Source organism: Amblyomma americanum, chromosome 3 (genome assembly GCF_052857255.1).
Source record: "Amblyomma americanum isolate KBUSLIRL-KWMA chromosome 3, ASM5285725v1, whole genome shotgun sequence".
Taxonomy (NCBI): domain Eukaryota; kingdom Metazoa; phylum Arthropoda; class Arachnida; order Ixodida; family Ixodidae; genus Amblyomma; species Amblyomma americanum.
Genome location: NC_135499.1, coordinates 156,249,026 through 156,273,701, shown reverse-complemented (window position 1 = coordinate 156,273,701; position 24,676 = coordinate 156,249,026). Strand labels below are relative to the sequence as shown.

The window sequence follows — 24,676 nt, the reverse complement described above, 5'->3', positions numbered from 1 at the left end:
TGAATGCGTCTGCCACAGAGGACTTCTTTTCTCCATTCTCGACACGCCGGATTACTTCAAGATTTCTTGCACAGTCCAGATTCTTCCTCTTTTTTATGTCTGCGGATGCCATAGCTCACCAGATGACTGCAATCACACACGCTACACACGGCACGTTGAAACAGAGGTACGCACAACAACACGCACGATGTGCAGATGAAGCAGTCCGAGCGAAGCCTGTTCGAGCGACAGTCAACGGGGCTGCGAAGGAACGACAAAGGGAAAAGAAAGAAGAGAGCGGGGAAAAAGATCGGCGGAATATGCCGTCGAAGGCGCTTTGTTCGTTTTTTGAGCCCTCTCTGGCTCTCTCGTCTCCCCTGGCCCACGAGCGACCGTGCCGACCCTTCACTCTCTCTCTCTCCCTTTTCCCAGGAAGCTTGGCTCCAATGCCCTTGCCCAATGCACACGCCGGCGGTAGAGGAGGAGCGAGAGAGCTCGCGCCGGTGGGGCGCAAGAACGGGGGAAAGGCTCTGCGTCTCCGTCGCTAGGCGACGGCCGCGCATGCGCAGAGGAGGAGCCTGCTGACTGACTCTGCGGAAAAGTTTACCTCTCAGGACCGGACACGAAAGCCTTTGGGAAAAGCGCACCTTCCAGGGGCGCGGCGCAGCGCGCCGTTCGATATATCGAATGTCCAACGAAAATGGAATTCGATATACTACGCAATTGTCCTAAACTTTTACATAGTATTTTCAAGGGGGTAATCTGTGTGTTCGATATAGCCAATAATTCGAAATATGCGGGTTCGATATATCCGGGTTCGACTGTATTATCAAAAAACGCCCTCATAGTCAGGGTCTGAAGGAAGCGCTCAGCAAATTTTTAGTGCACCGTGAAAAAAAATTTTGGATGGCGGCTTCCTTCTTTGGCACCTTTACTGATCTTCGATAGTGAACCGAGTTGTTGGTTAATGGCTTTGTGATCCACAGCAACGTTAGAGTAGAGTCAGTGATGTTCCATTTGGGGAATTTTATCTTTCTAACGGAATTTGAGGAGTAAAACTTGTCAAAAAGGGAATCTGCACGGGTTTTCAAAAACTCCTAATCATTTTTTTTAATTTACTGGATTTTTTAATCTGCTACGGGGAAGAAGGGCCACAAACGAGGATTTTTAGGTCTAATTAAGGGAAATTTCGGGTGTGTCATTGAAAATCACTTCTTAAATGCAGGGCTCATTGTATTGGTCAGAGAATTCCCCGCCCGAACTTGTGAATTTGTAAGCTCGCAGAGGAGAAATTCAACTGATAAACTGCGGTGGCAGGTTAACTTGCGAGTCTGTGATATAGTGTCCTCCTCTGTTAGTGTGACGAGTGAAGTTGTCACAGTGTTGATGAACCAACGTATTCTTGCTCGCACGCTTGCAGGCAATGCACTTCTATCAGCAAGAAATGAAACGTGAACAATACAACTGAGCTTTAAACAGCAAAATAACAAGTTCTCAGGCCAGGGAAACTCTTAACTGAGGGCAATGTCACTTCGAAAGCACGAAGACTCTTCAGCAAAAGTGTTAATCAACCTCGCTTATGTTTGTTCTTCAGGAGATAATATGTTTGTGTGTTTGTGTTGCTTCCTCAGTTTTCTTGTTCACGTGTCATATGTTGCTGATAGTGCAAAGCTTCTATTTATCTTTGTTTACGGCAACCACAAATGAGATTTTGAGATTGTTAGTATGAGTTTCTTTTGCATAAAAATGTCACAGGAAAAGCAATGAGTAAAACAAGTTATGTATTTTAGGACTCGCCTTTTTTTCAAAATCTTTTGCACCGTCTATGAGTTTTAATTTTAAGACTTTGAAGTTTAAGCTTTGACCTGAATGGCTTCATTATAGATGCTGTGATGAATGGGTGATGTGCTGTAATATGGTACTTAGTATCACAAGCATGGATAAAGAAAATGGTAAAATTGTCTCTTGCTGTTGCTGGCTACTTGCAGACGAAGGCATACCGAGAGTACGAACGAGAAAAGAAGCCTGTTGATGCACTCACAGATGAAGACAAGTTCCTGCTTCAAGTAAGTCACTGGTGGAAATTTGAGTACGAGCTGTTTCAGTGACTGCAGATGTAAGACTGACAAGGCCTGTAAGGGTAACAAAGGACCAAACTTTACTTGTAAGTTGACAAGACAATGTAACCACAGATACTGGTGGCAAAAGTTCGCTTGCTCGCATGGTAGAAAATAGGCATACCTGTGACGCCTATACAGATGACAGTCTTCAATAACAAGAGAAAAGGAAATGGGCTCCTTTGCAGCATTTTTCATGTTAATCCTGTTCAGTGCTTATAAAGTGTTTTACTGCGTTGCCAGTACCACCCTTGTTTTGCTCAAAATCTGTTGAGGGCATTGTCACCGGATGGTTGTGTGGGCAGAGGGCGGAAGGAAGTAGTGCAAGAGGGAAAAGGCTAGAGGAGGAGGCACGATGCAGTAGCGCCCCTACTGGGAGTGAGAGGTACTATAGTCGGATACAACTCGAGAACGAAGCAGCTTTTCCCCGTCAAGGGACCCCTTTCCAGCCAATGGCATCGACTGACTCTCATGAGCATGCTGGCATGATAATGCGGGGATAGTGCTGCATTGACGCGCTAGCAGGCTCATGAGACTCAGCTGACGTCATTGGCTGGAAGTGGGTCCTTTGACGGGGAAAAGCCACTTCGTTTTGAGTTGTATCCAAGTACAGAACTTGTGTCGGAGCTATCGTTGTTAGAGCAAGCGAAGGCATGCAAGACAAAGAAAGAGAAGGAGGCACACAGCAGCATCCTAACAGGACATGAAATCAGAAAGATGCAATTAAATGGCGAATATAGAAGCAAATTTAAAACAAGGAAATTAAAATCGTACTGCTGATGCAGTTGTCGCATCATATTGTGTGATCGCCTGTAAATTTTTTTTCTATCTTGCATGGAGGATACAGCTCAGTGCAGGAAAGGTCTTCAGGCATAGATATGCTTCCTCCAGGGAAGAAAAAGATGTCATACAAACTTTTTGGATGCTGTAAAGTATGGCACCGAATTACCAAGCTCTACTATAGGTGGGCAAGATTTCACTGAGAATATTAACTCATAATTAATTTGTCAGATAAAACCTGATGTCTGTAATCCATAACGCTTTCACAGAACCACATTTTTCATGACTGCTAAACATTGCTCTTTTTTCAAGCAGCTAACAGGGACACTTCCCAACTACAGGGCTTCTGCCCCAAGTCACATCAGTGCACAAAGTACTTTTTTACTTCTTTGTTACCATGTTGTCATGTACATGGTTAGTTTGCACCGTGAAGTGTAAAATGCTCGGCCCTGGAGGCAAGACGAGTTGTCATACTGCGAAAAAATGCTTGAAATATCACATCCTACTACAGTGTAGAACACTGATGCTTATGAAAACAAGGTAACCACACATTACGACCTGAAATGAGATGAAGGCAGCAAAATTATTATTCCTGTTGCATCATGCCAATCATGTCATTCATTATCATTAATCAAACAGCTGTGGGCATTTCATCTTTTCTTTTGTGCATTGCCTGAACGTTCATTGTGTTTCATCAAGGTATTGTAGTTCACCGAGTGGATAGCATCTGACAAGGGCTGTGCTGGGAAACAGTGTGATATGTCATGGCCTGCATTTTATCACTCATTCGGTTTGATATTTTTCCTTTGCAGCTCACAAAGATAGAAAGGTTATCACAAAAGCTGAACATCATGAGCTACATTGCATCTTTCGCAGAAAACATCCAGATCATTACACCGGTAAGGAGACGACTTGCACACACAGTTTAAATTATCTGAGTAGCTTCTAGTTTAGGTACAAACTGAAAGACTCAAAAGCTTATAGCTAGAAATGATTGCTATGACAATTTTCTCTTTACTGAATATACATACTGTCTTGTTGTTCTATGCTGGCTCTTCTTATCAGAATCAGCACTCAGCCGTAAGCTCGTGATGGAACATTTGCATCAAGGATGTTACGATAGCAATACCATTTAATTTGAAGTGAATTGCTTGGCTGGATTTAAGCTGCTTTTGATGCAGGGGCTTATGTGTGGCTGCTCATAAATGCATGAAATAGTGTGGCGCATAGTTTTAATTCAGTGTATGCTTTTGATCCTAATCAATTCACATTCGCGTTTGCCTTGCAGCAAGTACACGCGATAACAGCAGCATCTAGGGCAATCAAGAACTCGAAGCGACTTCGAAAGCTCCTCGAGGTAAGCAGCTCTAAAGCATTTCCTTAATCATTAGCTGTGTGCCTTATGTGAGCATGAGTTACAGTTCTTTTCAGATAAAACCAATAATGTTAAAAGCAAGCACAGTAGGGAAATGAATAAAGATCACAGCATGGAGGTCATGAATGAAGGTTACTCTGTTATTGTACAGCAGTTCCAAGCTCACCACAATGTTAAGGCAGAATTAGCGAAGCCTTTACTGTATTTGTATTTAATAGATAACCCCATAGGCCCATGGCAGTGCCATGTGCAGTTATGTTTAGTCTGTCATTGTTCTAGATTTTCTTGCTTACGCATTTCAGAGCAGTACTGTTTTTTGAGGTAAATTTATTTTTTATACAGCTCATCAAATTTTCATCTCTGGACTTGAATATATGTTGAATCTGAAAAGTTCGTACCTCAAGTACACTAAAACTTGAAGTAGCAGGTTGTGCAGTACATGTTGCAAGTACTCCCAAGTGCTTTGTTGCTGCCTTTTTCTCTCATTTTAGCAGTGCCTGACCTACCTTTTTGTACATTTTTTTGTCTATCAGGTTATTCTCGCTTTTGGGAACTACATGAACAGCTCGAAAAGGGGCCCAGCATATGGCTTCAAACTCCAAAGTCTTGACATGGTAAGTCACCCACGTGTCTTGGTATTTTGTTTCCAACTATTCTATTTGTTACCAAGTAGGAGCCCTGAAAGGAATACCGTATTTACATGATTGTAAGTCGATCTATTTTTCAAAATTTGAAAATGCGAAGTGAAAGGGTCAACTTAAAATCGAAATCAAAGCATCGAACCATAAATAACGAAAACATCGCACTATAGGCAAAGGCGAGACAATCGAGATATCAGGCATGCTACAGCATGGTAGCATTTTTGCTGCGCGGCTCTGTCGCATCGCTCTTGGTGCTGGCCTTGAGCAGCTGCTATGTCAGTGCGCAGAAGCAGCATCCCCACCCTGCGCAAGGCCGCCAATGATGGCTGTTGATAAGCAGCAAACCGGCACCAGCTCACTCTCCACACGTGGTCGCAGATTGCGTCTGCTGATAAGCGGCGGCGGCACGACAATGCATTCACATTCCGCTCTTAATAGGCGTCATCCAACTTTTTTTTTGTTTACTTTCAACCGCGCACTTGGCGCTCAAGGGAGCGTCGATAGTTGATGGAAGGGCCGCTGTTCCAATCGCGGCGGCACCCCCACTTGGAACCGCAGCGGCGCCGGGGAGTGTCGATAGCCGATGGAAGAGCCGACGCCGCTCACGCATAGTTTCTTTCTGGCTCTGACGCATTTGACTACTGCTAGCCGCGTTTCACAAGTTTTTAATGTAGTTGTTTGTCATTCGTCATTTGTGCTTCTGGTCCGGTAAGCGACCAGTGCTCGTTCACGGTTACTTTCAAGATGGGTGTCATTCTTTACAGCGAAGAAATGAACTGCGCATTGGGCTTTGCGCGCCAGGCCGCAAGTTCGACGTTCGCAACAGGTGATGCAGGTGTGGAAGCTGCAACGAGGCAGAATTTTCAGCTGTTCCAGGCGTTGTCATGATGTGGCTGCTTGCGAAGTGCGGAATTCCGCTGCACGACGATGTTAGAACGGCGAGCTATGGGACCGCAGCAGCGATCACGATGGCAGCGCTAGTGAGGACGATGGCGCAAGTGTGGACTTGCAGTCCACCGACTAATACATTTTCGTTTTGGAATGTGCCCATGGGCACTTCCACGCGCAGCAGCCGATAGCGGCTGGCGATAAGCGGAAGCCCCAGGATAGCACTGTTACGTTCTATTATTAAAAGCCAAGCGCGAACAACCTACTTTTTTTTTTTTCAGAAATGTCATGTGGGGGGGTCGACTTACAATCGTTAAAATACGGTAATAAGTGTATACCCAACCTCCAAGTTACGCCACGCACGAAGTAGAGAACAAGATAGCAGGATTTAGTGTTTGCTATGCTGGTATAGTGGACATTGTTCGTACTGTACATTACTGAGCAAAGGAGGCTTCATCTGGCATGGCTGTGAGGTGCAAGAAACAGTGCAAGAATTTGTGCCTGTGCACAAATGCAGCCTAAAACCGTACAAACTGGAGCATGGCATCTGGAATACAGCAGCTGCTGTCCAATAGCATTTTCTTTAATTGCTTGTTAGAAAGCAAAGCATCTTATACAGGCACCTTGCACTGACACCATGTACTCCATGCATCTCCACTCATTGTGCAGTGCCACACAACTAACTAAACTCTGAGGTTGGCCACAAAGCCTGTGAGCACTTGTTCAGCCAAGCGGCGTGGAAGGTCTGTTATCTTATATACGGAGCTTCACTGGTCCGCTTCTGCGTTCTGCAATACGGCTGTCAGTTGCCTTGAGGCCTGGTGATTAATGCAGTTTTTATGATGCAGCTTCCTACTAATTGAATGCTTATGCTATTCAGTAAGCACCTGTTCCTGCAAACAGCTGTGTTCATGAATGCCTTCCTTTCTCTGGAGCAAGAGTGTACACACACGGTGAAGGGTGAATGGGTCTTTTGGCTCGGTGCTGACTTGGACCACATTGCGGGAGCCGCTTTCTTTGCAGTGTGCCCACGAGCTAAATATAGTTTTCTGCTGAAAAACAGCTTTTAAATACAGTTATGGCTAATGCTGCTTCTGACTTTTTGCTGTTTGCAGTGTTACAAAGAGATGTAGCCTTCAATGTAAAGGCTTAACAGTGCAGGACGACAAATGAAAATAACAATGCCATTGCGAAGTATGTTTACCTAGGCTACATTTGTTTTCTGGCCCTTTTGCGTCCTCTGATTTCTGTCTGTCTGTTGCAGCTTGCAGACACCAAGACTGCCGACAGGAAGATCTCACTGCTGCACTACATTGTCGAGACAGTCAGCGCCAAATTTCCTGACCTCATGGCATTTGATCAGGAGCTGCGATTTGTCGAGCGTGCGTGCACAGGTGAGGTTATGTTGGCTTGATTTTCACAGCTTTCACAAGTTCCCTGATGGGTAGCAGATGAGGGATGGTTGTGATTTCACAAGTAGGTTTGAGATCACATGAGGTGAACAAAAAAATTGCATTATCTCTTTTAGACACCTTGTACACAATTGTGTACACAGCGATTTCACAGCTTTTTCTGAGGGTGTGCTGCACCCAGGAGTGCTTGATTGCTTAAGTCGAATTTAGCGCCATTCTTGTCACAAATAAGTTGTTGTTTTTTTTTTGTGCCCTACCGCAAACGCAGCAAAAATATTTCACTAAACAGTGAGCTGGATAGCACATCATCTGCCATTTTTATGCAGACAGATTTAACAGTAATAACATCAATTGTTTTTGCTCAGTGCCGAGCAAAATGAGCACTTTCAAAACAGTGATTCCACGATCCCCCAAGTGCTTACATGACAAATCCGGGCATTTCGATGCCTAGCCAATGTGACACTTTGTGCAGAATTTTGCACATCCTTATAAAAACTTACCCGCTAGGGTTTCGCGCCAGAAAACTAAAAAGCTGCCTTTCTTGAGGCCTGAATATAACTTTTAGGTGGAAAAATAATTGTTTTCAAACAAAACAAAAAATGGCGGTTGAAAGGGTTATAATCGCTGCTTCATCATTTCAGTTTTCTCGAACTGTTACGCTAGCCTTCTCCAACAATAATAGAACAATAATGGGGGAAGAATGCTACCATAGTGTGGTTTTTGCATGCTTCACGCGATCTCCAACCTGCTTGTAGCATTGCAGCCACCATTAGGCTGCTGAAGCTGAAACTACTTAGTAGAAAATTTTCAGTAATAAGTTACAGCTCAGACCATTTATAGTGTAACCGCTTATAATGCGGGGCCGCATTGTATGTAGCTTTTTGTGACTACCGCTTCGCTTCCCATAGGGTTCAATGTATAGGCGTACCGCTTAATACGCTACAGTGCGTAACCGAAGACCCCGTGTAGTACGGTTTCTTGAAAGCTTGGTGGCCCACGTATTGGTGCGGACCAGTGGGTACCAGCGGGCGCGAGGAACATGCTTCCCAGATTGTGCGAGAAGGGGGCAACAGGCGGGGCGGGGGAGCGTTGTCAGCATGGTTTAACGCAAGGCTGAAGGCAGGAGAGGATAGCAAAAAAAAAAAAGAAGTCCCAAAGCAGGCGTTTTTCCTCTCACTCTTCGATGCACCTCCGTTGGGCACACTGATTGGACAAAACTGGGAAGCACGTGATGGCACAACCAGATGAGCATGCTGGAGCGGCGGCCGCAGTCGCATGGCATGACGCTGCAAGCAGTGCTCGTACCACGCGCGCTTGCGGCAGTCCTTTGTTACACCTGAGCCCACGAACGCAATATGTGTCGTCGCGTGTAGCGAAAAGTTGACAACGTAGGCAAGTCAGCTGACAACGTGAGCAAGTCTACCAGCCTCGACTGTCTTCAGTTCCGATGGTGTCTGCACCTCCAAAAGCAAAGAAACGGCAAGCTCTCGAAACCAAGCAGGGCATTGTGAGGCACGTTGAAAGCGGTTTGAAAATGGCTATAGTGGCAAAAAAGTACGGTGTCGCCGACGCTAATGTATCCGCCATTTGAAAGAACAGCGACAAGTTGCGACAACAGCTGCAGGCAGACTCCGTGTTGCTTGCAAGGAAGGAGATTCGTGCGTCGAAGTATGAAGATGTCGCCACTTTGCACGGTTTCGCGAGGTCCGGACCCAGAGCATTCCTGTGAGTGGCTCGATATTGCAAGCCAAGGCCAGGTGCCTTGCAAACATTTTGGGGCATGATGGTTTCAACCCATTGAATGGTTGTATTCAGCGTTTCAAGGACTGGCACGAGATAAGCTCGTCGTTATTGCCGATCCCGACAGTGTTGTGTGTGAAGTAGCCGCCACAGATGAAGACATTGTGGCAGCGGTGCACAGTCGCGATGAGCCTCTATCCGAGGATGAGCCTAACGAAGTGAGTGAAAGTGCAGCAGAAGTTTCATGTCGCGCTCGACGGTTATAACAAGCTCTGCCTCTACTACGCTCAAAGAGACCTCAGGGAGCAAGCGCTGAAATGCCTCACTGGTTTTGAAGATGAAGGCGTTAGCAACACAGTTCAGTTGCAGAGCCAGACTAAAATAACGTTGCTCTTTCATTCATTACAACGCTTCAACAAAAAGATCAAGTAAACTTCCTTGTTGCCTGTGATTGCAGTGTTGTGCGTTTGATGCGTTGTCAGGTGCACTTTGAAAGTTAGGCTGGCCATTCTGAAAATGTGAATGCATGGAAAACCTACATTTTGGTTACAGTGCGGTACCGTTTATAATGCGGATTTTCTCGACTCCGGCGGTATGCGTTATAAGCGGTCTATGCTGTATTTACCCATTGCAGGTGGATATAACATGGTGATCCATGACTATTTCAAAGAAGAGAATGAGAATCAGAACCGCAGTAAAACATGCGAAAAAAAAGAAAAGTGATGTTTCTACCCCTTTGAAATGAATCATATCAAGGTGTGCAATTGACGTGATGTGTGCTTCCTTGCTGGCGACTGCAGTGACGCTTGAAAACATCCTGACTGACAGCCATGAGCTCGAAAAGGGCATGGACCTGTGCAAACGGGAGCTGGCCCTGCGGCGGGACTCTAAGGATGCAGCTGTGCTGCAGGAGTTCCTGGCCCAGTCGGAGGACAAGCTGCGCAGGCTGCAGCAGGACATCAAGACAGCTCAGGTATGCCTTCCTAAACAGGCTTCAAGGAATGGCTTCCGGGTCTGCGCCAAAAAACGGGGTGGCGGCATGTGACATAAGCACATGCTTCTGTACTCAAAGGCAGCGCTGCAGCTATGTGGCTGAAACTGAAACTATCAGTGAAATCACTGACGACTTGTAAAGTGCATTTTGGAAATTTTAAATTTTTTTTCCTGCTTATTTTGGGGCATAGTTTTGTTAGGCCTCGAGGTGTATTTACTAGACCGAGATCACACCATCCGCACACTTCCCCATGCTGATGTCCTTCGCGTGCCGCTGTTCACGCACCGATCACACACATACCACACCCGTATATCTTCACCGTGACAGCTTTCTCTACTCACACCAACTACCACAGACCACACACATGCACTCCTTGCTCTCAGCCCTCACTCCCCTGAGCCACCTCGTGGTCTCTCCAATCTATTCCACAGTGCCCCACTGTGACACCTGATGGTGCCACTGACACTGGCCCTCACAGTTTCATTATAGTTCTCCTAGGTGTAAAGAATTTTTAATGCTTAAAAGCTGTCTTGTACTTATTGTAATATGGTTGGTCAGATATCGAGTGTCGCTCATTCAGACAGGTGAAGATGGCGGATCCAGCTTTTTTGATTGCAGCTTATATGCAGCCTCTTCCCTTTTTGCTCATTAATTCAGACAGGAATAAATTCATCCAGTAAAATATCAATGATAAAAACTTCAAGGAGTTGTGAAAGATATTCATGTCATCACAAAATGGACAAAATGTATATTTCAAATAGCGAGAAATGCATTTGTCAGAAATTTATTTGCAACTGAAGAAGTCTGTATACCCATTTGAGCTTTCTTCTCTGCGAGGTTAGCCAGCAGATAGTATTGGGTCTTTCCCATTTTGTCATTGTACCATTTCTCAAAAGTGCCGCCGCGGTGGCTGAGTGGTTATGGCGCTCGGTTGCTGGCCCGAAAGACGCGGGTTCGATCCCGGCCACAGCGGTCGAATTTCGATGGAGGCAAAATTCTAGAGGCCCGTGTACTGTGCGATGTCAGTGCACGTTAAAGAACCCCCAGGTGGTCGAAATTTCCGGAGCCCTTCACTACGGCGTCCCTCATAGCCTGAGTCGCTTTGGGACGTTAAACCCCCATAAACCATAAACCATTTCTCAAAAGTGTCCTGTCTGTTTGTTGGTGCTGCCATTTATGCAGTTTTATTGTGTAAACTTCAGTAGCACCTACTCAGATTTCTTGTTACCTTTGCAGGAGGCGTATGCTGACTGTGTGGAGTACTTTGGGGAAAGTGCACGAAGTGTTGCTACCAACATCTTCTTCTCCATGTTCGTTCGGTTCATCAAGGCATTCAAGGCAAGTCGTACTAACCTATCATTCACGGGGCTTCTATTCCATTTAGATGCCACTGCCTTGACATCTTTTGTGCGTGTTCAGTCACCAGTTTATTTGTCGAATGCCAGATATATAGACATGCTGAAGCATATTTTTAATGTCTATATTAATCTACCATTTATTTTGAACATTAAATATAGCAACAAAGAAATGTGTGAGTAATGGCGTTCTCTGTGATGTTGTCCAATTTATTTATAACACATTTATTCTACATCATTGTGTCTGTAAACACAATCTTGACACATTTTTGGGCATGAAACCTTGCACCTAATTGTTGTTATAGATGGCATTTTTGTCATTATTATTATTGTTGTTAATTGTTAATTAGCTATCATTGCTTGTGAATTTGATTATACAGAGCCTTGGGCCGGTAGCCAGCTGCATCCTTAAGCTGCATCCTTAGGCTTAAGCCTTTACCTTCATTCCAGTATTTTATCTTTGCTGTTTGCTATATGCCAACCACATGCTGAAATTTGATTAATTAAGGAGCCAGCTTTCCTTAATGGGACACTAAGGACAAATTGATTTTGGCCTGTATCGCTAGGCTACATTGTACTAAAGACGAAAAGGCCACTTTCAATTAACGGAGCTTTTTGTAGGTTAGGAAGGACTAAAAAAGTGTAATGCAGGTATCACCGCCATCGGCTGTTTTCTCAAGCAAACTGCAATAATGCCAGACAGCTTTTAATGTGTGGATCTCTGAGTCTAGGCTACACTACCGTTCTCTTTGAGACAGTCACCAGTGATCACAGAGACCGTTTCATTATTGACATTACGAGTTTGAATAGATGATGGGGAAAAAAAAGGTGTTCCATCTCTTCAATCTAGTTTTGTGGGCAGTAAGTGAAATTTTGCTGCCGAACGAGCGTCTACAGAACCTCAAAAGGCCAAACAATTGATTTTTACTAAGAAGAAAGATTGGATGCAGTCGTCCTCAGTACTCCTTAGAGGAGTACTGAGTACTGAGTACTCAGTACTCCTTAGAGGAGTACTGAGGACGTCACAAAGGGGGTCACGAGGAACGTTGTGACGGCACAAAGGACATCACAAAGGGGGCACCCATTTGTGACGTTCTCCCAACGTATTTAAGAAAACACCCAAGATAGAGTAGATTTCAGTTAGAGTAATTATTCATTAGCATCCACTTGAGTGCAGCCTGACTACAATCGAAGGAAATCTGTATAGCTTTCTCAGATGCTTTGCAGGTTTTTCTTCAACAAATTTTTGTTCAACTGTGAAGCTTTCTCAGAAAGCTGTACAGCTTTCCTTTGACTGCTCTCAGGATGCACTCAGCGGGATGCTGACGAGTAATTGCTCCCTAATTTGCATTGTGCATCTGCCATTCTTTCAACACAGTGGGCAAGGTTTTAGCAGCACGCTGTTGTAATGCCCATGTCCCTGCTTTTCTTCCGAGCAGCAGGCTGACCAGGAGAACGAGACTAGGAGGAAGATGGAGGTGGCGGCCCAGGAAGCGCTGAAGAAGCCGCCCCAGGAGTCCATCCAGAAGAAGAACCTCCTCAACGCCAAGAAGAGCACCCAGGTAATCAACCGGCCACTGGCCAACATCCCCGCTGTCTACCGCTTCTGGCGGGCACAGAACGCCCGCTGAGTTGTTCATCCGTGCCTGCTGCCACTTCCCATCTCCCCGTCTGCTCGGTGTCAACGACCGGTGCGACAGTGATGCCTCTACTCGTGCTACAGCATGCGGCAACAGTTTTGCCGGTGGTATCATCCCGCAGTGCAGAGCTTCTGCTGTTTGTTGTTTTGTTTGCAGCACATGGAGCTGAGCAGAAGCACCATATTTTACACTTTTATTTATTAAACCATGGCACATGATTGTTACCATAGTGCTTGTTAGGAATGACCAGTGATATTGAGGAATACTAAAGGGCTGGCTCTATGTTCAGACACGCCACACCCTAGTGTAAATGCCATGCCAGGTAGCACTGTTCATCCACATTTGTCATCAGAAACTAGCAAGTTTGTGAGGTATCAACTCTACTGCCTGCTCAAACCTAGCTAACTACCCAAGCGTCAGAGGCGTAGTTTGCCCAGACGCTGTTTTGTTTTTTTGAGTGGCTGATAACCAGTCCTTTAGATTTCTGTGTTTGCTTTGGTCAGAAAGTCAATGGTCACTTCACCTTTTGCATTTCTGTGCCTTTATTTATTTCCTGCTAGAATATGCAGCAGTTCATTCATTTGCATTTAAAGCCATGCTAACCCAGCAGCTTCGGTACAGGCATTGAATTACATGCATGCTTGCACATGGTTTTCCGCCTATTCCACTATACTTTGCAGTGACAGGTGCTATTGCTTTTGCACAAATTCATTTGACTGTTCATTGGACTAGCTGCCAAGAGTGGTAGCATTAGAATTGTTTGTGATGGTCAAGTCGGACTTTGGGACTTCTTCTATTACCTGTCAAGGTCATACAGATGGAGATATGTTGTTAAGATGTCTTGTTGTTGTTATGAGGCTTGAGTCAAGAAGTACGCCATTGTTTTCATCACAAGGATAACTTTTTCGTTTGTATATTTCTGTGTAGTGAAGCAGGAATGTTCTGTTGTTCTTTCACCATTGTTCCTTCATCATTCACTTGCAGCATAGTGAGGCAGCTTAAAGAGCATTTGAAGATCTCCAAAGCACTGCCAAGCTCACCACACTAATTAGTTAATTAGTTAATTAAATAATTAGGAGTTATGGAGCATGCAAACCGTTTAAACATATGGGCAAGAGAAGGGAAAAACCACATTTTTTCGTGAAATCTCCTGAAGTGACCCTGTGTGCGAACTGGGTTTTCTCGTTTTGGTTAACAGAATTTTTATAACTGCTCAATCAATGCACCTTGGCAAACAAGCAAAAGTATGCTCAGTAGAGATTGCTGAATCAGAAAAATCTGCACAAAAATTATCTAGAACAGCACAAAGACGTGTTATTGCATCTACTCTAAAAGTGGCTGTTGAGCATGGCTTTTATGCACATCATGGGAGATTAAGCACTATGGATGACAGGTCACATTAGATATGCTGAAGTTTCTACTGGGGCAACGAAACCTGCTGTTTAATCTGTATGAAATGTCTCTGAAAATGTTGTGCCAGGAAAAAAACGTGTTGAACGCTGCTATATGCTCGTTTTGCTGAAGAGTAAAAGTTTGAAAAAGTAAAAAGCGAGCTACTCCATCCCTCAGTTCTAACAGCTTACATGTGTGCATACTGGCATAAGGATTTGTAGTTGCTTACCATTTCTCTAACCTCTTTGCGCCAGTACATTCTGTAGTGCTTGACTACCCATCTGGTTACTCCCTCCATTCCTCTTTTCTTGCAGTAACTGGTCATTCTTATTTAGGCCCTGCAACGTATGGTGCTCTGTTTTCTTCTTTATGGCTTGTTATGTGTGCCTGACTGCCTGGTGAACGTTTTTTCTAAAGGCCATTTTCAGATTTACGCTTTCTCTTTTTGTTTTATTAGACCGCGTGCCTTTCATTCGCTTTTTTCTGCGGCTTTTTGCTACTGTGCATCCGTCTCACATTGCAAACATTGTGAAGCTATGTTGATGCTTTTATTTCATGGCCGTAATGTAGCCATGCCACAACGTCGAAATATGTTCTGTATGCTTCGTTAATTCTATGTGCATCTGCACGATCGTGACACCCAGTTCATCTTGATGCCATTGAGCAGCATTTCGCAGGACACCAGTGTGCACTTAAGCTGCAGCCACCTGCTTCAATGTAAGGTGCGTTACAAGCTACAGCTCACAAGTGCTGCACCTGCATACAGCTTCTGTCAAAAGTTCACAGGCCATGACCTGTGTCCGGATGCTTTGCTGCCCCCAAAGTTCCAGAAAGTGGTGAAAGCTATGCCTCTTGCTCCTTTGCTCTTTGTGGTGCCAGAGTTGCCACAGAAGTCCACCACAGTGGCGCCGAGCAACCATTCTTGCTGCAAGCACAGCGACCTGCGTGCTTTTGATGGGAACTGTATGCAAAGTAGCGGACACATTGCAAGGTGGAAACGTACTAGATCTATGGATGGCAGGCCAAGGTCTTTAAACAAGACCATTGCATTTGCCAAGACAGCTTGCCAAATGTGTCCGGAGATAAGCTGACACATCCACTTCTGTTCCTAAAGCCTGTTTTGTCCCGTGGCAGACGATGTTCTGTGAGCACTACAGGGCCTTGTCTAGAGCACCCAAAAGAACTGTTATATCAGCCAAATATATTGTTTCACTTTGCGCTAAGTCAGTGCCTGTTATTTTTGTTCAATCCTCAAGTGGCAGCCAGCCCCATCGTGTCCGTAGGACGTGACTGGAAAGTTGTAGCCTTGTTGGCCGTGTTTGTATTGCAGCAGTTGTTGCGAGGCACTCTTACCGTCTTAGTGTCACTTTTTCTGTTGTTGAAAATTGGTATGGGACTAATTAGTGCGGAGCAATGTGTTTCTTTATTCTTGTTGCATTATGAGCACAAATTTTGTAGCTGTCACATAATTGATGCGTTGAAGTTTGCTCTTCGCATTTGCATGATCTAAATGTTTGGCATGCTCGCATTAAGTTGTGGCAGTGACATAATTGAATTTTGCAGCTGACTTAAGTCTTGCCTAAAGAGTTTACAAGTGCATGTAAGAAAAAATATACAGCACTCTTTCTGGGTTTCAGAGGATAAAAAGTTAGTCGAAGGACTGTTAAGTTTCATCTGAATTGATTGTAAATTGAAAGTCGCTAATATTCAGTGGTAAATTTTGATGGCAGTACTGTTATGCTGGCATGTTGGTATACCTGTAAGTGTTTGAACAGCACTTAAGGTTGCTCACTCTTTAGTACATGCGAAAGCTGTCAGCTGTCATTTTTTTTAGGGGGGGGGGGGGAATTGGTATATTCACTATGTAAACAAAGACTGTTATACTACATCTGTGATATGTTTGTTTTTTTAGTTTTTACAATAGCCTGTGCCACAGATTTTTTTCTTTCTTTTTCCGGAGAGGCACTATGATGTTCCTTTTTCCCCTTAATGTGTTCCACTCAATTACCTTCCAATCGAACTACACTTCACCTCTGCACAATATGCAGTCCTTGTGCGATCCCAGTCAAGAGACCGGTTGGAATTCCCAAAGAACGCAGTCGCGATCGGTTATTATTGGGTTCCACTGGACTGCAGTTGGTCCCGGGTGTGTTTTTAGAAACGCCATTTCATTGTTCCTGACTGAGATTATTTATGAAATGCTGAACATTGCTTTTGCTGCATGTAAGCTTGTGTGCCTGGGCCAATTTTGTGAATGTGCAACGCTTGCCGTGAATTAGTACATGCTTTCGCTTTTGCTGTTGTTGTTACTGGGCAGAAAGCTTTTTATAGAATGCTTTGTGGTTGTAAAAATGTATTAATGTTGATAACTTCAAGTGCGTGACAAATACAGCATTAGTGTTTGCGCTGAAGGTGTGCCTGATGAAATATTGTAGTTATGTTATGTACTAAAGGTGCATTTTTTAATGACTGCACATAAGCTTTCTTATCTAGGTTCCTAGCTTACTGGTATGCCTAAGACTTAGTTGTCAGCTGGAGAAGTTTAAGGATAAGATTTTTAAATAGTCTCAATATTTACGATAGACTGGAAGTCATTTTCGCGTGGAAATGATGCAGTGCATGCTCTTTTTTTTTCTGCTTTCTCTCCTGTCTATTGAATGCAACAAACTTGCAAATTGTGCTTTTTTTTTGCATAACTAGAATGCGCAAGTTTTTAAAATTGACTTGCTAGTTGAAGCGGTGCCGTCAGAACTGTGATACCCAATCTCATACTGTTTTGCCCACAAATAAATGCATTAGCCCTCCCCACTTCCTTGTTAGTCGACAACTGCATGTGTTCAATTCGCTGGCATCTTTCTGGAGCCAGTTTTCTTGGATGAAGCAGATTATCAGAATCTAACACAATGCAGCTCTGAAAGGAGAAAAAATTTAACAGGGTGCTGGTCTTTTGGACAGGTGAATGCTGAAAGGAGAGGGTTTCGGTGCAAAGTCATGCACTTAAAAAGTGGTGTTGGACAGTTTCGAACATTTTAAATGCATGCTAACATGTTTAGTTCACACACACATATTCGAGCTTATACTGCATGTCTAAGGTTTTATTTCTTGCCACTAAAGTATAGGAGATCCTCTTACTTACCCAACTATGTATGTTCAAACATAGCACTGAACGGATGCAGTTGCTTATAAGTATCTTGACTTTTTTACTTATAATGCAAACATGACTTAGAGTAATGTAACAAAACCCACTTATAATGACTTGACATTGCAATTCACCTCATAGTGTAAACGTTACTGGAACTATAAGCTTGTAAAGATGTTGCATTACCCACTCACAAAGTCATTTTAATATAAGTCATGAGATTTAGATGTTAATTGCCACGTCCCAGAGCATAATGGCATGATGCTAATCATTGTTCCAGATGAGGTTATGACAGCGTATTACATATTAATGCTGCACATATCAAAGTTTACTGCTCAGCACCGTCAGCTCCCTTGTTTCATTACAAAACATGACAGCCTAGATGGCTATCTAGGGGACAGATGGGAAGTTCTGTTCGCACTTAACGAAAACAGTTCAATTTTACGTAGTCTTGTTGCAAGTTGAGACACAGTCACCGGTGAATTCAAGAATGTGGACCAAGTTGAAGTTCGACATTCTGCATAGTTAATTCTCTTTATGCTCAGAGGTGTACACTATACACATGGGCAAAGAATTTAGTTTGATTTCAAAATGATTGGCGTGACAAAATCGGATGTTGAACAAAGTCTTCTTTTGTGTGTCACATTCCACTGACAACTGCTAAGCTGATGCCAACAAATTTGTGCCTGCACGACAGCTTTTGTTCCCAGGCAGAGAATCGTTGGCTCATTAACTGTAAGCAGAACTTGTAGGCCAAAGCAGCACCTTCTAAGGTATTGATGCAGAAACCGCAGCTGTCCCAACGATCAGCTTCTCACCGACACAAATTGGCTCCATTGCAAATTGTGTTGAAGGTGAGTCCCCTGCGACACAGTCAAACTGTTGCACTGTGATGTTAATTATAAGTGGGTTGAGCAAGCTACATGTACACGTCCACATTATCACCCCATCCTTTTTGAGCTTCACTAACCTCTCTGCAGGGACCTGCAACTCCCTCCTGACATCATCAACAGAATCTTTCTGCTGATGTTGTTATGCCCTGCTTATTTTGCTCCTTTCTTGCATGTAGATCGCATCTTGCAGTCTGTTTCGTTTGAAAGGTGTATGGTGTTGTGTATATTAATTTGGTAAACATGGATGATCACACTCGTTTGTGGTCTTGGCCACAAAACAGCCTGCCTGGCATTGAAAAGTCCAGCCAGTCCAGAAAAAGCCAAAGTGGAGTAGCATTGCTCGTTCCTTTTTTTTTTTTTTTCGCAGCCATCCAGTCAAGTGGCTGAGCCTGCCTTTTCATGGCTAGTTTACAGTCGACAGCCTTTTTCTGTTTCTTCTGGAGATATAGGGTGACAGATTCAGCACCCTACTTCAAAACAGACTGCAACAATCGATTATTATGTGAGATGTTGATGCATGTTACTCAGAAATTGTGCACAGAAGAATTTCGAGACAACAAAATGGACACTGGACATATGGACACTGAAGAGGGACAGGTAGCGGAGGTCGTACTTGGCCCTTTGGGTGCCTTCTGCACCTGGTGCTACTCAAGCTTGTCTCCTTGCCAAGTTATTCATTATCAAATGAAATCCTAGCAGCTGCAGTGGCCACTACCCTCCCTGGCACCGTGTTGATAGCAGCGCATTTTCATTGGACATTCAACGCATCTCGCATAGTGTTTGTAGCTTCGACAAGTCTTTTCCAACTACTGTGCAAGTGCTCGCACACAGTCTAGAGCTCGTATGTCCCTGTTGACCTGTAATGGTGGGCAGTTAGGCTGTCCAATTTTTGTTTTATTGCAAAAGCACGAGGTCTGACCAGGTCGATGATTTTGTGTGAAGCTTGACCTTGAAGGTGACCTTGGCAAAACCTAGCATAGCAACAGCCCATGCAGAAATAAAATAAATATTGCCGCAGCTCGGTTTCGAACCCATGGTGGCATGAACAGATCAGCTTCGCTGGCCACTGCACGAGAGCGCTATGCTATTGCCGCAGCCGATTACGCCTCGTGTTAAACTGCAACACACTCTCGCGCTGTGCATTGCACATCGTCATCTTCATCAACTTCCATCTGCAGCGTGAACAGATCAGATCAGGTTGTTGCCAGACAAGCTGATGCCCCAGCAAAGCAAAACCATGAGCCAACACATGCTTTCTCACATCCACTTGGTTTAGCTACGTTTAAACCCTACCACTTTTTTCGAGAGCCATCTCTTAGGTGTCAAGATGCATTTGGGAAACGTAAAGGTGTCCTGACGAACTGTAGTTACGTGCCCCTCTTCAGTGTCTGCAAATGCAGTCAAGGTGTACAGCATTTTAGTCTCCCATGAAAATGCACTGCTTTGCTTACGCGTGTGCATTGCACCTATTTGTGTGCTGAAAGCAGTGCTAGGTCTGCACTGCCAAGCTTGCGCATTAGTTCTCGTCCTTTTCTCTGTTTTTTTTTTTAAACCTGGTTTCCTTCATATTGTATCTTATGGCACCTTCATGCTGAACCTAACATGGCTTGGAAGGCATGCATGGCAAGTGTTTGCAGGAGTTGCTGCTACTTTCATGTTTGCCATTGAAAGGAAAGTGGAACGGAGTGTCAACTTATGCTAGAGGTCACCATGTGTGTTGGCTGTATCATCTGCTTTGCATGAACCCTCTTCTTGTTATTGACTAACATTTGACTTGACGCAGCCAGCATGACGTCATAGAGGTACTGATGGTGACAAGACACTCTTGTTTTTCACTGCATGCCAGCAGAAGGGAGGCATGGTGGCGTATTGTTGTCCAGGGGACACTGTTTCATGTTTTCTGCTGCACATGAGCATGCCATATACTTCTGCAATGTACCACTGATGCACAGTGTTTTACTAACCCATCCATTCCATTGTTGTAATTTTTTGTCTTGTTCATGCAAGGCTGTCCAAGTTGCATGAACTGAACTTGTTAAACAGTAATTACTTTGTGCTTGATGCACAGGTGTTTTAGCTGAGTTTTTTTTTTTTTTTTCAGGCATTATTGTAATGGACATGGTAGTCAGTGCTTAGCAATTTGTGGTAATTTCAGAGTAATTTTTTTTTGTTAAGCATAGTGAATACTACTGCTTGAAATCTTGTTCTTGCATGCTATAAACCGGAGATAGAGAAAAGGCACTTCTGTAGCAGGTTTATGGGGTTAGTTATTTTCACTGGGCTAGTATTTTTATCTAAATCTTCTTAACTTGACCATATGTCATCGTTTCTGTAAAGGGCATTTGTTTGTTACCAGGCAAAGGAAACTCGCTGCGCTGTATGAACCACCTGTAAATCCTTCACAGGGTTTAGGCATCGACATATTTTTTCTTGTTTTGACTTGAGGTTTTTGCCACATTTTTGCTATTTTATTGCTCCAAGACATAGCATGTGTCACCTTGGCATGTGATTTTCACATGCATGTTTGTAAAACCCCAAAGGACAACTTAAAAAAATGACCGTTCAGCCTCACTTTTCATAAACTGTTGAAAAGTAAGATTCATTACATTTTCAAGACTGATAAAGAAAGAAAGGTTCTGCTGTGATATCTGTGCTTAGTTCTTTGTAACTCATAAAAGTGCTGAAGATGCCAGGTGTGCATGAATCATTGCCAATAATGTCGTTCTGCCTACCACATAGGTCAGTTGCTGACAAACAGTTTTAATATAAATCTCTGTGGCAGTGACTTTCAGAAAGGGCATTTGTTTTTGAAGAGCTTATTAGACCTGCATCAAATGTGTATGTTGGTATCTTGTGGGTGTGCAGACAACTGAGAGCCAGCTTGATCCACTTGTCTTTGTTCTGTTACATTTTCTCAGCTTCAGGTTGCAGGATGTACGCCTTTGTTGGGCAAGAAATTTACAGCTGTACAACTAGTTCTTTAGCACTTGAAACTCTCGGTAGCGACAGAAATGCTGTCTCGGGTTTCATAGAAATATTAACACTTGGACTGCCTTGCATCTAACATAGTACTCTGCAAAGTTGCTCAGTATTTGTTTCAACTACTTTTACACTCGTGTCTGTCTTAACCACCTGGCAGTTTCACTTATAATATGAAATTGTTGTGCTGTTTATGTGGAAATTGATGTCGGTTTTCTTTGTTCTTGATTTTGGTCAGTGTAGTCATTTTTCCAGATAGTCTATGTGTAATGTCGTATGCTTGTATACCTTTTTACTCGCATAATGGACGCACCTTTTGTGAAAGAAAATGCGCGATAATTACGTGGAGTAAAACTCGTACCCTCAGTAATATTAGGGGAACATTTTAATTTTAAAAAATTAGAACTAGCCATCAAAATTTGAGAAAATTTGGATTGACCAATTTTCCTCAAATTTTTATAGGGTTGCATCTGTTATGTGAGTAAATATGGTAGTACCTGTCTGTTCTGAAGGTTCATTTTCTAATTTATAATCAAAAGCTCTCGTTTGTTTCTGTGTGCCCTTTTAGGATGCTGTGATAAATGAGCTGAAGAACAAAACTCGGCTGGTGAATGAGAAGCGGCTGCTGAAACAGGATGAAGTCTACAATGGAGCCCTTGAGGACATTCTTTTGGGTGAGTGATATAACAAGGGCCTTGTTTTCAATTGGTACCTTGGTTTTGATCTTACCTGCAACAACACCCACTGTAAACTTGTGTCAAAACCAAGCAAGGGAGATACAAGCTAGCTGCATAATATTTTTTTGTAGCAGATGAAACTTTTTGATCCATCAAATGCATAGATCTATAGTTATGAAGTTAAGCTTAATGAAATAAAAAGCTTTGTTCGATGTGAATGAGCTGCTACAAGTTTTGAGAGTTTCGTGACAATGCTTGATATGCGGTTAGGGGCTCAAGTAAGAAAGCACCATTTTGTATGCTGCAATGAAGTAATGTGACAGCCCATGTCAAGTAGGCTGAACACCCCTTCACTTCGTGCATGCATCAAATTTAAGCACCTAAGCAGTTTTAAACTGCTCATCTTTAACGTCTACTTCAAGGTGCTGTCACTTTGAGGTGATATGCTTCTGCTCTGTCAACAGTGAGTCGCAACATTTGCAGTAGCTGAGGGAAACGTGACCTCTTACACATACATCCCTGTGCTGCTGCTGCAGGTCTTAAGAACGAGCCGTACCGCCGAGCAGATGCCGTGCGCAGGAGTCAGCGGCGGAAGCAGGAAAATGTGCGGCTGTCGCGCACCATGGAAGAGATGGAGCTGTAGCAGCACCCGCCTCCACCTGGTGATAGTGTGCAAAGTGTGAGCCACATTCAGTTGCCACGAATTTCTGTGATGGCTGCGCATGCCAATGCTGACTAATCTGCGGCAACTGCTGCCATCTTGTTGGCAGTGATGCTGTTTTTGTGGCAGCATCGATGTTCCCGCTAGAACTGTGAAACTATTGCTGGACTCTATACCCCAGGGCACTGATGTATAATAACCACGCAGAGCTTGAATTGAAATTTGCTGCCTTGCAAATTTGTGCTATGCAAGACCTTTAACTCACTGTGTTAACTAGTTATATGGAGTTTAATGGTGCGAAAGCAACTGGCTATGATGCGCCATGAACTCACCATGTTGTACAGCTATTCACTTCACTGTATTGACAAAGTTTTGGTATTTTTGACGGGGCTGGTACTTGATGTAGCAGTATAAGCACTTTCTGCTAAGCAACACATTTTTTTTTGCTAGGCTCAGCTAAAACTGGTCAGCAACAGTAAATGTAACATCTGCTAATGTGCCAATATGGTTCCATGTTATAGTTATAGACTTTCGTTTGTTAACTGCACAGCTGCCTATGTGGCGGCAGTAAATTCTTGATAAAAAGGTGCAGTTTGAAGTAGTTTCAAGTGGTTTGCTTTAAAACTTCATTTAGCCGTAAATTGGAACATTTTGGTTTATTGCATTGTGACAAAACATAGCTAATCCCAGGTGAAAATTTGCTGCTGGTTTTCTGCTGGGATCCTACTGGTTCCAGTATTACTGGTTTATTAGCACATTCCCAGCAGCTACTGAGACCATTAGCTGCTGGAACCATTAGCTGCTGGAACCAGTAGGTGCTGGAGCTATTAGCTTCCATATAGCACCGAAACATTACATTTAATTCTGTTTAAATAATTCATTCGTACAGTATATCCTTTTGAACCTTTCTGAAACATTAAAAACAAATGGTAATCTTCTAATTGTTATGCACGCACAAGAGAATGATCAAAAAACATTCGAAACTTACGGTAAATTGGAACTCATCCTGTAGAACCATGCAAATCAAATCTTCCCACAGTAGGAACACAAGTATAGCTTTAAACCCCACTTGAAAAGCAGCAGCGATAGCAGCAGATAATGTGCATACAACTTGCATGTGTAACTCGTACTCACATTCTAATACCATATGGGCTCATGCTTATATATCCCCCCATAATGGTTGTCCCAGAGGCGTTAGTGGGGAATGGTTAATTAGCAAAGCTCTCTCATTAAATTTTGGCACCATTTATTCAATATTTAGTGCTCGCAGTAGAATAGATTTATCTGCAAGATTCTGTTAAGTGAAGGATATTATTACCATGCAAACAAAGGAAAAAGCTATCCAAACAGTACAGCAAAAACTCCTTATGTTGGAACCAGTGCAACTAACACAAAACCAGTAAGCATCCTGTTCGAACCAGTACAACCAGCAGTGAACCAGTAAGCACCCTGCTGGAACCAGTACAAACCAGTTTGTTCCCATTAACAAATTTTCACCTCAGTTATAAGCTCAGTTTTACAGAATTAAAGAAATAAGTGTGCTTAATGCGCACCTTGAAAAAAAGAAATTTTTTATTGGAAAAATTTGTGTGGTGAACACAAATATTTGGGGGGGAGGACGTCAAATTATGGAACGAAAAATTATCAACTTGGTGTTTATTATGTCCATAAGTAAAAAAGTCATAGAAAGATTAAAAAATACTGGTGCAAAATTGCCCAGCCAGCAAAAAATAAAAATATCCCATTTTTATTTACAAATACTGCAGGCAGCAGTGTTGTGATGACCACTGTGTCATCCTCTGAAGGAGACCTTTGGCTTGTTTGCTTCTGAAATACCTTGGTCTGGTCCATCCCCCACCCCCTATGTAATGCCCTCATTGTGGCCTGTAGAGCACCAAAATATTGAAGAGACAAAATATTGTGTTTTAAAACACAAACAAAAAAAGCTATGGTGGAACGTAGCATGCCTCAAAAACCTACATGCATACAACCAGCCCCAGTAAATGCCCGTTTA

General features: G+C 43.4%; 1 protein-coding gene across 2 annotated transcripts in view; it reads left to right on the top strand.

Annotated features, from left to right (window-relative positions):
* Frl (formin-like protein) overlaps nucleotides 1–24,676 on the top strand; it is a 214,246-nt gene that overhangs the window by 186,742 nt on the left and 2,828 nt on the right. For both annotated transcript variants that reach the window (XM_077658477.1, XM_077658476.1), the window contains exons 17-26: nucleotides 1,968–2,045; nucleotides 3,689–3,775; nucleotides 4,165–4,233; nucleotides 4,785–4,865; nucleotides 7,045–7,174; nucleotides 9,733–9,905; nucleotides 11,163–11,264; nucleotides 12,721–12,843; nucleotides 21,893–21,998; nucleotides 22,538–22,680. In XM_077658477.1, the coding sequence (XP_077514603.1) occupies nucleotides 1,968–2,045; nucleotides 3,689–3,775; nucleotides 4,165–4,233; nucleotides 4,785–4,865; nucleotides 7,045–7,174; nucleotides 9,733–9,905; nucleotides 11,163–11,264; nucleotides 12,721–12,843; nucleotides 21,893–21,998; nucleotides 22,538–22,644 (1,056 nt within the window). In that variant the 3' untranslated portion in view covers nucleotides 22,645–22,680. The remainder of the gene's footprint in view (nucleotides 1–1,967; nucleotides 2,046–3,688; nucleotides 3,776–4,164; nucleotides 4,234–4,784; nucleotides 4,866–7,044; nucleotides 7,175–9,732; nucleotides 9,906–11,162; nucleotides 11,265–12,720; nucleotides 12,844–21,892; nucleotides 21,999–22,537; nucleotides 22,681–24,676) is intronic.